Source organism: Ursus americanus, chromosome 29 (assembly GCF_024610735.1).
Source record: "Ursus americanus isolate L20-20 chromosome 29, mUrsAme1.1.p, whole genome shotgun sequence".
NCBI lineage: Eukaryota > Metazoa > Chordata > Mammalia > Carnivora > Ursidae > Ursus > Ursus americanus.
The window spans coordinates 17,157,374-17,173,231 of record NC_142155.1 but is presented as its reverse complement, the minus strand read 5'-3'; the positions used below and the strand labels follow the sequence as shown (position 1 = coordinate 17,173,231).

General features: G+C 36.3%; 1 protein-coding gene across 1 annotated transcript in view; it reads right to left on the bottom strand.

Annotated features, from left to right (window-relative positions):
- Positions 1-15,858, bottom strand: part of EYS (EGF-like photoreceptor maintenance factor) — a 1,472,906-nt gene that overhangs the window by 724,388 nt on the left and 732,660 nt on the right. Inside the window, 2 exon segments of the mRNA XM_087856898.1 lie at positions 9,878-10,002; positions 14,357-14,571. Coding sequence (XP_087713024.1) covers positions 9,878-10,002; positions 14,357-14,571 — 340 coding nt within the window.

The following is a 15,858-nucleotide window of genomic DNA, read 5'->3' as shown; positions in this document are numbered from 1 at the left end:
ACTTCAATCTACACCCAATCGTACTTGTCACACTTATTGTTCAGGCTTACTGTCCTGTTGGAACTCTTTTCTGAACCAATTTAATCAAATAAAGTGGGGCTCTCTCCCTTTATTTTGACATCTATAGCATCTTGTGTACATGTCTCTATCAAAACACATTTGTTAATAAATATCGTCTGTTTGTCCATCTCTCTTTGGGCTGCTATTATATGCCAACCAGATAGCCACAGTTGTGTGCATGACACATGATTCATCACAATACTGATCATTTTATTTTCTTCATGCATATCCTTTAAAACACAAAGGTGCAATCTTCATTTTAAAGCATTAAACAGGAGAACACTACTTCTGAACACTACTTAGCCTATGTATTTTCTATAACACACTGGAACAATACGTGTTCTCTCCTTTCAGATTGAAGTGGATTAGGCTTATAGTTAGAATGCTTTGAAGTTGATTTTTTTTTAAAGATTTTATTTATTTATTCGACAGGATAGAGACAGCCAGCGAGAGAAGGAACACAAGCAGGGGGAGTGGGAGAGGAAGAAGCAGGCTCATAGTGGAGGAGTCTGATGTGGGGCTCGATCCCATAACACTGGGATCATGCCCTGAGCCGAAGGCAGACACTTAACCGCTGTGCCACCCAGGCGCCCCTGAAGTTGATTTTCACATTCTGAGAATATGCATACAATCCTCCCCTTACTTGGCAAATGCCAGTGCAAATGACATGAAAACAGTTACATAAGGTGAGACCTAAATAAATAAATAAATAAACAAAATAAAGCACTATGGTACCAGAATACCATCTAATACCTAAAAGAAATCAAATGCAGAAAGCAAAATATGCTGTGCTGAACATTAGTGCCCCTGAGCTGCATGCAGAGGGACAAGCAACAGGTCTTATTCTTCCCTATAGATTGACTCTTTTCTTAGTTTCATTTATTTTTAATTAAGGTGGGGGGGGAGCTAAACCAGGTGCATTGATTATGAATTAAAGAAGACTCCTAGGCCGCAAGGGAAAAAGTAAAATCCTGCTGTTTTCAGTGGCAATACCAGAAAAAAGCAGGGAAACAGAGAGATTGGTGTTTCTCATCAAAAAAATGCAGTAGATATGTGTTATCATATTTCCTCCTGCTGCCTAGCCTGCACTTATTTATAGAATAAACTGGCAGATGTAAAATGCACAGTCCCATTTGTTATAATGTAAGAACCGTGTGAAATAAGAAATTTTGGTGTAAAAATATAAGAGAATTTTTCTAGAAATTATAGGAGTTAAATCCTTTTTAGTGTGACTGTGTTTGCCAAGAGAAATTTGAGCATAGCTCATTGCAAGAAGATCTGGAACTAGAGCGAATACAGAATAAAACCTTTCTGATCTACCACCTACACATAAGTGTTTTAACCTCTCTATTTTCATATCTGTAAAATAGGGATAACAATGATTCTTATGTCACAATTTGTTTTTAAGCACTAAATAAGGTAATGCATCCGAAACACTTAGCCTGGAAAATAGTTAATGCTTCACCAACAATAACTAACTTTAATGGTAGCTTATGGCTCAAATGGCATTTTATATCACTTTATTACTATAAAAAGGAATTCATTATATCTCGAAGGGTATATGGCATTGCATCTAATCTGTATTGCAAATTTATTAAATGGTAAGCACCAAAATATTTATAGTCTCATCCATGTTCTTGTTCATTTGATAAATAAATATTTATTTAGATTGAATTTTTATGTGGTATTGATGTGGAGAAAAGAAGTAATAAGATGTGCATAGTTACTGTTGAAATGGAGCTTATTATTGGAGAGAACAAAGCAGCGTACAGAGGACAGGAGGGACTGGAAGGGAGGTAAGTAACCACACTTTTCCATACAACTCAGCAATAGTCTGTTCCCTGGTATTTGCTGAAATGAATTGGAAAGTTATGAATGCACTAAAACCTAAACATAGATGTTTATGGCAGCTTAATTTGTAATTGCCAAAACCTGGAAGAAACTGAGATGTCCTTCAGCAGGAGAATAGATAAACTGTGGTACATCCAGGTAATGGAATATTATTAAGCATGAAAACGGAAAGGAGCTATTAAGCCATAAAAAGGCATGGAAGAAATGTAAATGCATATTACGAAGTGAAAGAAACTAATCTAAAATGGTTATTGTATTATTCCAATGATATGACATCCTGGAAAAATAAAAACCAAGGAGACAGTAAAAAGATCAGTGACTGCTGAGAATTAGAGGGGTGAGAGGGATGAATAAGTAAATTGCAGGATTTTCAAGGCAGTAAAAACACTCTGTATGATATTATAATGGTGGATACATATCATTATTCATTTATCAAAACCCATAGAATATACAACACCAAGAGTTAACCCTAATGTAAACTATAGACTTTGGGTAATAATGTTGTTCTTCAATTATAACAATTCTGGTGGGGTGATGTTGGTAGTGGGGAGGCTACAGAATGGATTTTGGAATTCAGCCTACCTACTCTTTTATTTTGAAAAGTAGCTCAATTATATCTTCTACCCATACCACCACAAATATTACATGGAGATATTTATTTTAATGATAAATTAAATAAAAGGTATGGTGTAGAGGAAAGAACACCAGTCTATAAGCATGTGCATTTAAAAATCTGTTCCCAGGGCACCTGGGTGGCACAGTCGGTTAAGTGTCCCACTCTTGGTTTTGGCTTAGGTTGTGATCTCAGGGTGGTGAGATCTAGCCCCACATTGGGCTCCGCATTCAGCACAGAGTCGGCCTGAGATTCTCTTTCCTTCCTCCTCTGCTCCTCCTGCTCACGCACTCTCAATCTCTCTACTCTAAAAAAAAAAAAAAAAAAAAAAGATTCTGTTGGCAACTCTCCAATGAACTAACAATGTTATCCTGGCTGATTTTGCAACCTCATGCTATCTATTTGGAAACTGAGGCCCAAAGAAACTTCCATCTAACTGGGATCTAAAATGTTAAACTGGGGCGCCTGGGTAGCGCAGTCGTTAAGCGTCTGCCTTCGGCTCAGGGCGTGATCCCGGCATTCCGGGATCAAGTCCCACATCGGGCTCCTCGGCTGGGAGCCTGCTTCTTCCTCTCCTTCTCCCCTGCTGTGTTCCCTCTCTCGCTGTCTGTTTCTCTGTCACATAAATAAATAAAATCTTTAAAAAAAAATAAAATGTTAAACCTATTCTCTTCTGTGGCAATATATGACACCAAGAATATTCTAAGTTTCTACTGAAATATAAACATTACTCCGCTAGCCATGTTTAAACAAGTTGCGGACACATAAAGATAAGAGGTGGACAACCGTTACCCATATTATCTAAATAGCTCAAAGGGTAATCATAATTCTATATTTCATTTATCAATATTCATGACTATCCTGAGAGGTTTAGATTGTGCATAATGGCTGTGCTACATGTCAATTACATAAATTGTAGGACAAGTTGTTACTTTCAATATTCTCTTTCTGAAAATATTAAACTGCATTTCCCATAATAAAGTATATGTATTTAATACAGAGGATATCCTCTTTGCATTGTTAAAATACATGTTTTTATTCAAATTTGCACCTTCCCTCTTTCTCCAAAACCATAATATATCTTGGATTATAAAATACTAAGTTACTGTATTACGTAGAATGCTTAGAACATACATCTGTGTTTATGATGAAACTAGTCCTGAGAAGTAGATTTTTTTTTTAACTGGTTAGTATATATTTAGCATTCTCATTAGTACTGAGCAATCCTTCAGGGTAGGTTTCTGATATTAGGTACAGATGATGACTTAACACTTTTGGAGATACCTTTCTAACCCTTGTGAGGAAGCCATAATCTTTGTCCTTGAGAAAGCTCTTCCAATGACTACTTTACTCAGGGTTTGTCAACTGCATTATTATTTTTAACCTTAGTACCACATGAACAGTATACTAGTTAATGTCTTCATTTCCTTCAGCATACAGTTTCCTGCATTTTGAACTCATTGTTGACTACTGTATTATCCCCTACATATTTGTCTCCTTCACTCACATGAAAACTCTCTTTTGGTAAGAAATTGAAACTAATGAATTTTTTACATTATTTTGTGGATCTAGTATACTGCTCTGCACACCATATATGCTTAGAATATATTAAGGCAAAGCATCAAATTTCCTTTAAAAGGAACGTTGTTTTTGTTTGTTTGTGCATTCAAGTGTCTGCAAACGGACCTGTTCTCTTTTCCCTAATTTGAATGTAAGAACAGTATGTGTTTGTGTATAAATGCCTTCCAAGTATTTTGCTACAGCGAGTGTCCAAAGGATGTGTTGGGTTTTTTTTTTAAGATGTGTTTTGACTGATCAAATATATCAATAACTTGAGCTCAAATATGAATAAATATCAAAGCAATAAAACATCTCTTAAAAAAAGAAATTATGAATTTAGGCACTGTACTTTTGCTTACTTCCTATATGGAGACACATACATTTTAATTATGTAATAGGATGAATTATGGGATCTTGAACACAGTAAATACTTATAAATATTCATTAAAAATATCACTGACTTTATATCATGAAAAATAAATGCCAGAACCACAGACAAACATCAAATCAAACAGTCTATCTTGCTATACTGTGTATTGCTTTTTAGGTCTATTTTGAAGATGACATTTAAAAATCAGATATTGCAAACAGACTGTACTGCTGTAGAAGTTGAGCATTTTTTTTCTCATTCAGAAAATAGATTTTCCTTTTTCCTCCATTTTGTTGCATCCAAATACAGCTTCTATACTACATAAAGATCCCTTTTAATTTAAAGAATGCGATTAACACTTTTATTGACTATCATTTGCAAAACGCAATAAGTATGGCCCATTGACAGCCATCAGTTAATGTATGGATCGATATTGTTTGGTAGAAAGTCATTTACTGAGGAAGAAATGAGCAATGCTGATCAAATTAAAAAGAGGAAGATCATTTGTCTTGAATTTTCTTAACAAATCTAGGACATCCAATAAATTATGTTCTGTCACTTAAATTCTTGGGGCACCTGGGTGGCACAGCGGTTAAGCGTCTGCCTTTGGCTCAGGGCGTGATCCTGGCGTTATGGGATCGAGCCCCACATCAGGCTCTTCTGCTAGAGCCTGCTTCTTCCTCTCCCACTCCCCCTGCTTGTGTTCCCTCTTTCGCTGGCTGTCTCTATCTCTGTCAAATAAATAAATAAAATCTTTAAAAAAAAAATTCTTTTACAGAGCATTTGAATTTTAGAATAATGTAAGTACTTTAATGTTTTGATTCACTTTTACAATCTCATCTACTAAAAAGAACAATCCACACTAATTATCAGTTTCTCAGAGATTGTCACAGCTCTAAACATTATAAAAACTTGAGAGTTCAAGTCTTTAATGTTATCTACCAAAAATTAATTCTCAGAAATGAAAAAAATTAGATTCCCATTCTCTTATCCAGTAGTGGCTATTCACTTCTCAAATTATTCTTTATTATCAAAGAAATAATAATTATAGTAATATTAATTTTCTCTATCTCACAAACATACAGCTAAGTTCACATTTTTATATGGCAATGTAATTAGTGAGTGTTTTTAAAGTAGCTTAAATAGAAGCAACATAGAAAAAATGTGGCATCTTTCTGAAGATCTATTTGAGGAAGAAGGACATCAGAGAGAAGTTTAGGTTAACATAAACAGACAATGTAAAGAGAATTCCTACAAATTATTTCAGCAAAAGGTTTAATAGTTCATAACTTTTGCTGTATCATTATAATCAGAAATCCAATGCTCATATATGCCCAATAATTTGATATTTTGTAATGTACTTTAACAGAGATTGCATGTGATACTGTATCAGGTGGTACACTTACTTGTGCAAGGTAATTTATAATTTTTTTTTCTACATGCTAGTGGTGAATCTGACTGCCAGCTAAACTGGCATCATTTAAGCATCCCATGAAAATCTCTAGCAACTCTGGAAAATAGAACAATCATTTGAGGTGAAATACCTGGGAAACGTAATTAGAATAAGGAAATCAGTTGTTTTAAAAGACACACTGAATTTCATGAATGAAGGAAAATTCATCTATTTTCCTTATTAAATATATTCGTAGGTCCTTTCATTCTTAAAACAGTCACAGGACTTCTGGTTTTTGGTCCAGCTTGTAAGAAGCTTGTAAATCATCCTTCTCTTCTTCATAAACATAAAAAGCTGAACAAACTAAAAATCAAGAACTCTCCTTAGCTCTGTCAGAGAATTGAGTTCATAGAGCAAACTGCTCTCTGCCAGAATGGAGGGACAGTCGGGCAGGTACAGAGAATCATAGCTCACCAGAGCAGAAACTCAGGGGCAGGGACCACTGTTGGATCCAGTACCAGGTGGGAAAAGAAAGTAATTGTCAGAATGCTGGAGGTGCAGTGTGGACAATCTTGAGAGCGAAAAACTCCAGAGGTGTCCAGTCATAGGGGATTCTCCGTACTTTCATAAGATTTAACTCCAGGAATTCTACCAGGTTCTCACAATGAAGATGGGAGAAAAATCCCTCTGTTCTTCCAGTAGAGGGAGAGAATAGCTGTTCTGAAATACTCCCAGAATATTATGTGGTTCTTACATTAAGGCCCAACCTGGAGGAGAACGATCTTACCAGAGCCTAATCAATTTGGGAGAAAGGAAATACTCAATTCTAGCCCCACGAAGTTTTCTTTTTTTTTTTTTTTTTAAGATTTTATTTATTTATTCGACAGAGATAGAGACAGCCAGCGAGAGAGGGAACACAAGCAGGGGGAGTGGGAGAGGAAGAAGCAGGCTCATAGCAGAGGAGCCTGATGTGGGGCTGGATCCCATAACGCCGGGATCATGCCCTGAGCCGAAGGCAGATGCTTAACCGCTGTGCCACCCAGGCGCCCCCCCATGAAGTTTTCTGAAGGCGAGGGGGACTGAGAAGCACATGTGAAGGTCACAGCCCAGAGGTAAGGCACAAGGTCACTGAAAGACTGAGTCCTAATCATAGAACTATTGGAAGCTTCCCCTCCCTCCACACCTTAACCACATCAATAGGACTCCTTCATAATAACAAGGGTTATAACCAAAAGAGCTGCACATCTCAGGTCTATCAAAGAAGTCCTAAGAAAACCCAGTGATTATAGGGGAGACCAAAACAAGGGTATCAGGAGAAAATATAGCCTCTGACATCTATAGCAACAGCAAATAGTAAACACGGCTTGACTCCTAGCCAGATCAAAATAATCTTACTAAAGATCTACTTACATCAGTTCCTTCTCACATACCATGTCAGCCTACAAGTACAAAATTACAAGGCATACCAGAAGATGAAAAGTACAATTTGAAGAGAAAGCACCAAAATCAGACTCAAATATGGGAGAGATTTTGCAATTATCAGACTAGAAATTTAAAACAACCATGATTAATATATTAAGACTTTGATAAAACAACGCAACAATGACCAAAATAAAAACATATGTATTATATTCTGCGCTCTTAGGGATACAAAAATTATACTTACTCAAGCTCACAGCCTATCAGAGTAAACATTTTATTCTAAATATTTATTCTAAATGTTTTATTAGAATGTGATTGCTGATATAATATTTCGTCTCTTTCCATCTATTCTGCTCCTAGAATGCCATGACCTATGTCCCCTGTGAATTATCAATTATTTTTCAGTGATCTTATGCACTTGCCATACCCATTTTCAAAGTAGTTTTTTTATTCTATTCTTTTATTTCAATATTTATGATTCTAACTTGGCACTAACATTTCTCTCATTCCAACAAAGACTTTAAAGATTTTTATTTTTCTATAGTTCTTCAAAATATTTTGCTCTTTCTTCCAATTAATAATTTATGTACTATTTTCAAGGGTATACCTTTAAGTATATCTAATTTTAAATGTCTGTGATAAGCATAACATTTAAATGTTAAATTCTTTTTCAATAAACCAAATGTTGTCTATCTTTTCTACTCATTTTAGAACATAACTAAAGTACTAACAAAGTAGAATCGCCCTTATGTCTGTATAGGTTGTTACGCAGACATTATCTCTTATGACAGTAAGTTTTTTAAGTTCTATTTTAGCTTTCAAGTATTTGAGTAACTAAAAAATCCATTTCAAATTAATTTATTAAATGCCTTACTAAAATATAGATGTATTACATCTATAACACTTCCTTCCATTTAGTAGACTTGGGGTTTTATAAAATTACATAATTTTTAAGATTTCTGTATTTTCAATATATACTAATGTATTTATCATTCAGATTTGATGTCTTTTATTAAAAGAGATACCACAGTTTTTTTTTTAAGTATTTATTTATTTTGAGAGAGACAGAGAGTGCGAGTGGGGTGAGGGGCAGAGGCAGAAGGAGAGAGAGAATCTCAAGCAGACTCCACATGGAGAGCACAGCCTAACACAGGGCTCAGTCCCAGGACCCTGAGATCACTACCTGAGTGGAAGTCAAGAGTTGGACGCTTAACTGACTGAGCCACCTAAGTGCCCTGAGAGAGCACAAGTTTTAATTGATTCATATTCCAATGTGAAAGCATATATCTACTAAAAGGAATTTTAAGGATACTTGGCAGTAAATTCTTTATGTTCAATAAAAAACATTTATAAAATGAGCATTTATTTTCCAATTATTTAGATTTCCATATATCAGTCTGTACTGGCAGGAGAATTTAGTTAAATAAAGGATTTATTTCAGTCTTTTTCTTTTTACTGATTCTTTAAGGAAGCCATTACTGGTGTAACCTGAAGCATCATAAAATTAACTTCTTGTCACCAAATACCTCCCATACCCAGGTGTCAGAGTACCTATAATTCTTCCTCAAAGATCATGCTTCTGTGATCACCAAGGAAAAAACCTTTCCCCAGGGCAAAGCCAGGAGGGTAGGACTCCAAGAAAAAGGAAGGTGACAGCTCTGATTTAGCTTCTCTCTCAGATAATCTCTCTCAAACAGATCCACCTTGGGAATACCCTTCAAAAGGGAAGAGTATCTGACCTAAATCCAGATTTTCTCAAATTATTTTGTTTTGATGACAGTTACTGACCATTTTTCAATTTAATTCCTTAACATCTTCTGGAGACTCCTGCTTCTGACCTTTCCTTTCTCATCTTCCAACTCCGAGTGGTCTGGTTCTATTCATTCTGCACAGGGCAGGTTTCACCTTCCCCTTAAGTCTGATTCCTTAATCTTGCACTGGGTTACATGACTGTCCTAACTACTTAGCCTTTATATCATTTTAGACTGGTCTGCCTTTTAATAATATGTATAAATATACATTTAAAATTTCTGACATCACAGTCTTGCCAACTGCCGTTCCCCTACTATATTCATGTACTGTGGTCAGTTTTAATAAAGACTGTGGTCAGAAGCTATGTTTTAATAGAGACATTTCTACCAAGGTAAGTCCATTCTAGTGTTAATGGAGTTCAGATCAGTCCAGACTTGCAAAGAAAGCAGATTCATCCTCCTTGGACATACAATTCTCTGAGCCCAAGTCTGGAAGCAATTCTATGTCCTTGGGCAAAACAGAAGTTCTGCCAAGACTCTGACAGTATTAAGTAATTCCTCTACTGGCATCCTCCTTCCAAATGCATTAAAACATTAAAGGACAATACATTAAGTGACTTGCACCTTAGTGTGAATCAATTTATCAGAATGCTTTTCTCCTGAAAGGAAAGGCTGAGGGTACATGTGATGAATGGACAAGAAGGGAAAGGGGAATGCTGAGAAGGAGTATGTACAGTCAAAGAAAGAGAAATACTAATATGGACTTCTCCAACCTAATTTCCACCAATTTTCTATTATTTACTGAATTTTAAAGACAATGAAAAAAGTATCACAACAAAACCGCCAATAATCTTTACCACAAATCCAGATGTGCATAAACATTTTGAGCCAAAGCCAGGTGTATCTTCTGTGCATATTCCATGAACACATAAGTTGGAAATGCACTCCTCTAGTTCATTCTCACAGTGATGATCTGACCGTCCTGTTAAACACAATCACAAATATATTTTCAATTTTTAATAATAATAATAATAGCTTACATATATAGTTTATGATGTCGGGGTTAATGTACAGCATGAAATCAGCCATAATACCTGGCTTGCTAAAACATAACACAGAGGCCGCTGAGGGCAGGGAAGGTTTCAGAGACAGGTGTAGGCCTGTGGAATGCCAAGGTCTGCGTGACCACTCTGTCCTCGGAATGCCATGGCGAGTTGCCTATCTGAAACGTTCCTAGCCCAAACAGCCGCCCTGTGATCTAAGAGATGAAGGTATTGTCCGTTAGGCTATGTTCAGCAGAATTCGTAGAACACACAAAATAGCATATTGTGTCTGTCCCCTAAACAGATCCTCCCAGTTTCAGTAAGACCCCGTGTCTTCACCTCTGAGTGTTGACCCCTTGCCTTCTCCTCTCTTTCACAGTAAAGTTTGGCGTAATCTTTCATCTGTAGGTACAGGGAGTGCTGGTCATTCCTGGCAGTTTATATATACTCTTACTATTTGTTATAATTGGACTTCATGTTTTATATAAATTATCATAGTTTATCTTCATAATCATTCTATCACGTAGCTATTATTACAATCTCTAGTTAGTAGATGAGAAAATTAAAATTAGAGAAGATAAATAATTTGCCCTGAAATTACATAGTTATGTAAAAATGGAAGCAAGTATTTATAAAATAAAGTTTTGGCTTGTATCTGTGGAGCTGTTCTACATTACATATCCAAATATCTTTATTTACTTTACCTTGGAATAAATATATAGAAGGCAATGGAATAAACACACTCTATACTTCCATTTATTTATTTATTTTTAAAGATTTTATTTATCTATTTGACAGAGAGAGAAAGCAAGCACAAGCAGGGGAGCAGTAGAGGCAGTGAGAGAAGTAGGCTCCCCACCGAGCAGGGATCTTGATGCGGGGCTGGGTCCCAGGACTCTGGGATCATGACCTGAGCTGAAGGTGGAAGCTTAACGGACTGAGCCACACAGGCGCGCCAATACTTCTAGCTACTATGAATCCTAAATCCAAAGAAATCAACTACTCTAGATTTCCAGATATAAAATGTTTTCTTGTAATACTTGTAGCATTTTAGAGTTAGTATTTCTTAAGCTGTGGTTCTATAGAATATAAATAATATGTCCATGTTCAGCTGACTATCAGCTATAAGAATTCTCTTTAAACATAATGATCTAATTTTCCATCCTAACATACTGTATGTTTGTCCTTCCCCCCGCCCCCCCCCCCCGGCTTTTGGCTTTTGCCATTATTTTATCACCAACCTAGCAACCAACATTGCTAAACTATCCAAAAGATAATATCCAAACTATGGTTCACTAGGTACCCATTAAGAACATTTTTTAGAAACCATGATTCTTTTCTATGAAGAATCTATTTATAATGATCCTTAATATGTTTAAGAACGTGTTCACTCAAATACATTATTCTACATAGGGACAAAGGTTTTTAGAAGCAGCTGTTACTAGCTTTTAAAACTTTTCTGGGGCACCTGGGTGACTCAGTTGGTTAAAGTTGGTTAAGTGTCTACCTTTGGATCAGGTCACGGCCCCAGGGTCCTGGGGTCGGTGGTGGTCCACGTCAGATTCTCTGCTCAGCGGGGAGTCGCTTCTCCCTCTCCCTCTGCCCCTACCACCCCCACCCACTGCTTAAGCGCATGCGCACTCTCTCTCTCAAATCAATACATAAAATCTTCAAAAAAATATAAAAATAAACTTTGTTTATTTGTTATTTTGTTCAGCATTTAATCTGAACTCTGGCTATTGGGAAATGAATTCTTATTCCTGTTCCTACTTAGTAACATATTCTCACACTTCTTCCCTGATAAATTATAAGAGAAAAATTACGTAAGTTTTCTGGAATGCTTAGAAATGATTTAATGCAATCTAGCATTGTAAGAAGAAAAACACGACACGAGTTTAAAAGATTTGGCAGAGTCCAGATCAAACTTAGCTGCCAAAAGACTAAATTTACCAAAACCACAGCCAAGAATCTTTTCACTTTGTAATGCTTTCATATGCTAGGTTGATTCTATAGGCATCTCTACTATGGAGGCTATAAAAGGTGATACAGAAAAAACATTTTTGCAGAGCTTATAAAAAGCCACTATGACCAGTCACTCACATGGTTGACTCTCACAACATATTGTTAAGCATAAAAGCATATTCCATAAAAATACTTACATTTTGATAACTATACTTATAAAAGTCAAATACATACAAACGTAGTAACATTGCTTAGAGAGTAACACTGCGTATAATAAAGCTCTAAGGAACACTAAGGAAATATTGAAGATAAGGTTCAGAAGAGGCACTGTAGGGTGGAGTAATATTAATATGTTCAGTGAGGACTATAGAAAAGTCTGGAAATAGTGCTAATATTTTATTCCTTGAAGCAAATGGGAGGTATACAAATGTTTATTATTTTATAAAATAAATATATTCCTTGATAGTATATTCTTTTGATTGAATAAAACAATTCACAATATAGTTTAAACAATTAAAAATAATGTAGTTTTCTTCTTGCTTCTAATACTACGAAGGACATTATAAAACTTTAAACCACAAGATGGGCACTGTGAAAGAAAAAAATCGTCATACTAGTTTAAAAGACAAGGAAGACTTTATTCAAGAGTATTTCAATAAGAAAGAGAGATTATTGAAACAGGGGAAAGAGACTGAATTTAACTGCCCTGAACCAAAGGTAGGTGGGGGAATTTTCAAAAGCTGGAGTGAGCTAAGGGGAAAATACTGGAGGCATTGGGCTGGGGGGAGGTTGGTCAATGTGCTGAGGACATCTTTGGTAAGTGTCACTTGCTGTCAGTAGGCTCCCAGCTTCCCACAGAACCTGGTTGGAGTGGGTGGGAGCCCTTATCTCCTTCTTTAATTACGGTTCAGAGGGATGACTCCCAAATGCTTGAGAAAGACATTTCTGGGTTGTAAAATTGGCAAGAAGCTGAAAGAAGGTTTACATTTCAAAGGGGCAGAGAAAAAAGTTATAATTACAAGTTTTGTAAAGTAAATGCTGTATAGAAAGGGAGGTCAGGGGCCTGGAGTCATGAAGCCCATCTAAAGCATAGTTATACGGAGGGAACATTAAGGATGTGTTGGTCAAAAACAACAAACTAGGATAGAAAATTAGTTAAGATTTAGCACAGGAAACAGAAACCACTCTAGGTCTTTAAGCAAAAAGAGTCTTAATAACAGAGAATAAGACATTTACAAAATTATTAGAAGGAAGGGCTCTAAAAACGACAGATAGACTCTCTGGGAGATGCCACCTTCACAAGAACGAGGGAACTGAGAAACATAAAAGCCACCATTAGAATTATTCAATCAAAGAACTCATTGCACTAACTGAGGGAAGCTGGATTACCAGAAAGCCGCCAGCACAGTCTCTCTGGCTGTCTCTTCCTACCCTGAAGCTAGTGACTGAACACTGGATTGCAGAGTCTCACTGCCATTCCTGATGGTTCTGCATTTAAATATACACAAAGTCAGAGACTAAGAAAATGCCACCTGTCCATGACCTTGTCCACCAGCTGAAATTGCTAAGACATCTAGAAATGACTTCCACTAGATCCTGTAGATTTCTGGTATGTTTATTACAGGTGGAACTCAATTTATATTCACAACATCAGCTTCAAGGGAAGTCTAGATATTATAGTTTTTTGTTTTCTTATTTCTGTAATACAAAACCCACAATAGACAGGAATGGATGCTGAGTGCCAATCATAACCATTAAAAGAGATAGATGAATGGTTAAAGAATATGTGGTATATTTATACAATGGAATACAACTTAGCTATAAAGAAGAATGAAATCTTACCATTTGTGACAAGGATGAGCCTGTAACAGCACTCCAAGCTGTCTTAAGAGTCAACTTGCTTCAGGTTAACATACTCCTTACTTGCTGACCTAAGTCCCTTGATCTGTAAAGAACTAATTTACTTTCTTTGAAATTTGCAGACCACTGGGCTTGAGGAGTGAAGGACCAGAACCTTCCCAGGCCACAGAAGCCAGCAAGTCTGTTTGAAGCTACCTTGGCTTTCTGATTAGCCTAGCTATTTTTTAGCAAAACGTTTTCCTTTTTCTAGGTCACCCAGATGATTTTACCAACCTCCCTTTGTGTAGCTGTAGACCTTGCCCTCCTTTGCAGAAAGAGCAGAGTCCTCCCTTGCAGAAAGAGCAGAGTGCTCCCACACATAATGAAATATAAATTGGACCCTCCTTGCTCAACTCTGGAGCACCGAGATGATGTTTGTAGCTGGTACCGTCCCGTCTTCATGAAATCAAGGAATGTTGTAGGCCACTGTACTCTCTTTGCTGATGAACTTCCCTAAACAACATTCAAAGCCCTTGTGCCAGGCAGAAACCTCGGAGTTGGCTTTTGGACATGAGTCTGCCTTCTCCCCAGGTTGTTGGCCTCCTGAATAAAGCCCAGATTCCTTTCCAAACAAAAGCTTGTCTCTTGAGTAATGGCGTCTCGAGGGATAGGCAGCTGAACTTGGGTTTGGTAAGAGAACTATTAAGCTAAATAAAATAAGTCAAATGGAGAAAGACAAATACTGTATGATTTCCACTCATGTGGAACTTAAACACAAAACAAAACAAATGAACAAGGGAAATAAAAACTCATAGAGAAAAGACTACTGATAAAGAGGGGAAAGGGATTGGGGTTGGGCAGCATGGGTGAAGGGGGTCAAGTGTATGGGGATGGGTGGTAACTAGACATGTGGTAGTGATCATTTTGTAGTGTATACAGATGTTGAATGAATGAATGAATGAAATGAATGAATGAATGAATGAAACTGTATAAAAATGTTTTAACACAAAGATCGATCATAATTTGAGTCTGTTATCTCAAAAATCTGTGCTTTGGGTTACTAAGGGACAGTGGACAACAATTTATATGTTTAATATGTATTTTATATATATAATGAATACATATTTAACATATATATGCATATATATATGGATTAGATTTGGACTTTCTTCCAGGGAGCCAGTCTTTGAATTCAAAACTCTTATAGCTTCTTAATATGTATTGGGAGAAAAAAAAAAGGGGGGGGGTAATGAAGGGAGGTAAAAACTAGCAATGTAACAAATAATGAACAATATTAGCTTTTATTTTTCACATTTTTGCTGGAGGTGGGTATATTCACAGGCGCCAGAGTCTGGCTACTTGCTGTGAAAGCTGAGGCATGTCACAAGATCTTTCGAAGCCCTTGCAAAATGGAAATAACAATGCACATACTTCATAAGTTTACGGAAATTGTGGTGAGATTGGAATGAAACAATCTGTACAAATTGCTAAACATAGAATATAGTAAGTTTTTAGAAATGTTGGTTGCTATTATTTGTTCCTGATGCCTTGCTGAACAAACTCCATGAATGAGCTTATTTTCCAATTTTGTGAATGAAGAAACAGATACTTTGAAAAGTTAAGTAAAATTTATATGGGCTAATGGGCTTAGGCTGCCTCTTACCAAAACAATATATCTTAACTATAATTCTACATTTAGCACTTTACACATTTTAATGTGATTTTTCCCCCACAATATTATCGGGAAGCTGAGAATCAGAGGGTTTTATAATAACGTTAAAGATCCCCAAGTTATCAGGTCACAAAGCTGGGATTTGAACTTATTCTTCCCAGATTCTAGATGTTCTTTGCTCATCACCTTGTTTCTCTGAGTGCCACATGGTATTGTGCTATTTGAGGAACGGGTTTATGTATGAAAATAATGCTTTTTCACTAGTTTTCTGTTTTTTTTTTAATTTTTTTGTAAAAAAATAACAAAATAAATAAATAAGATG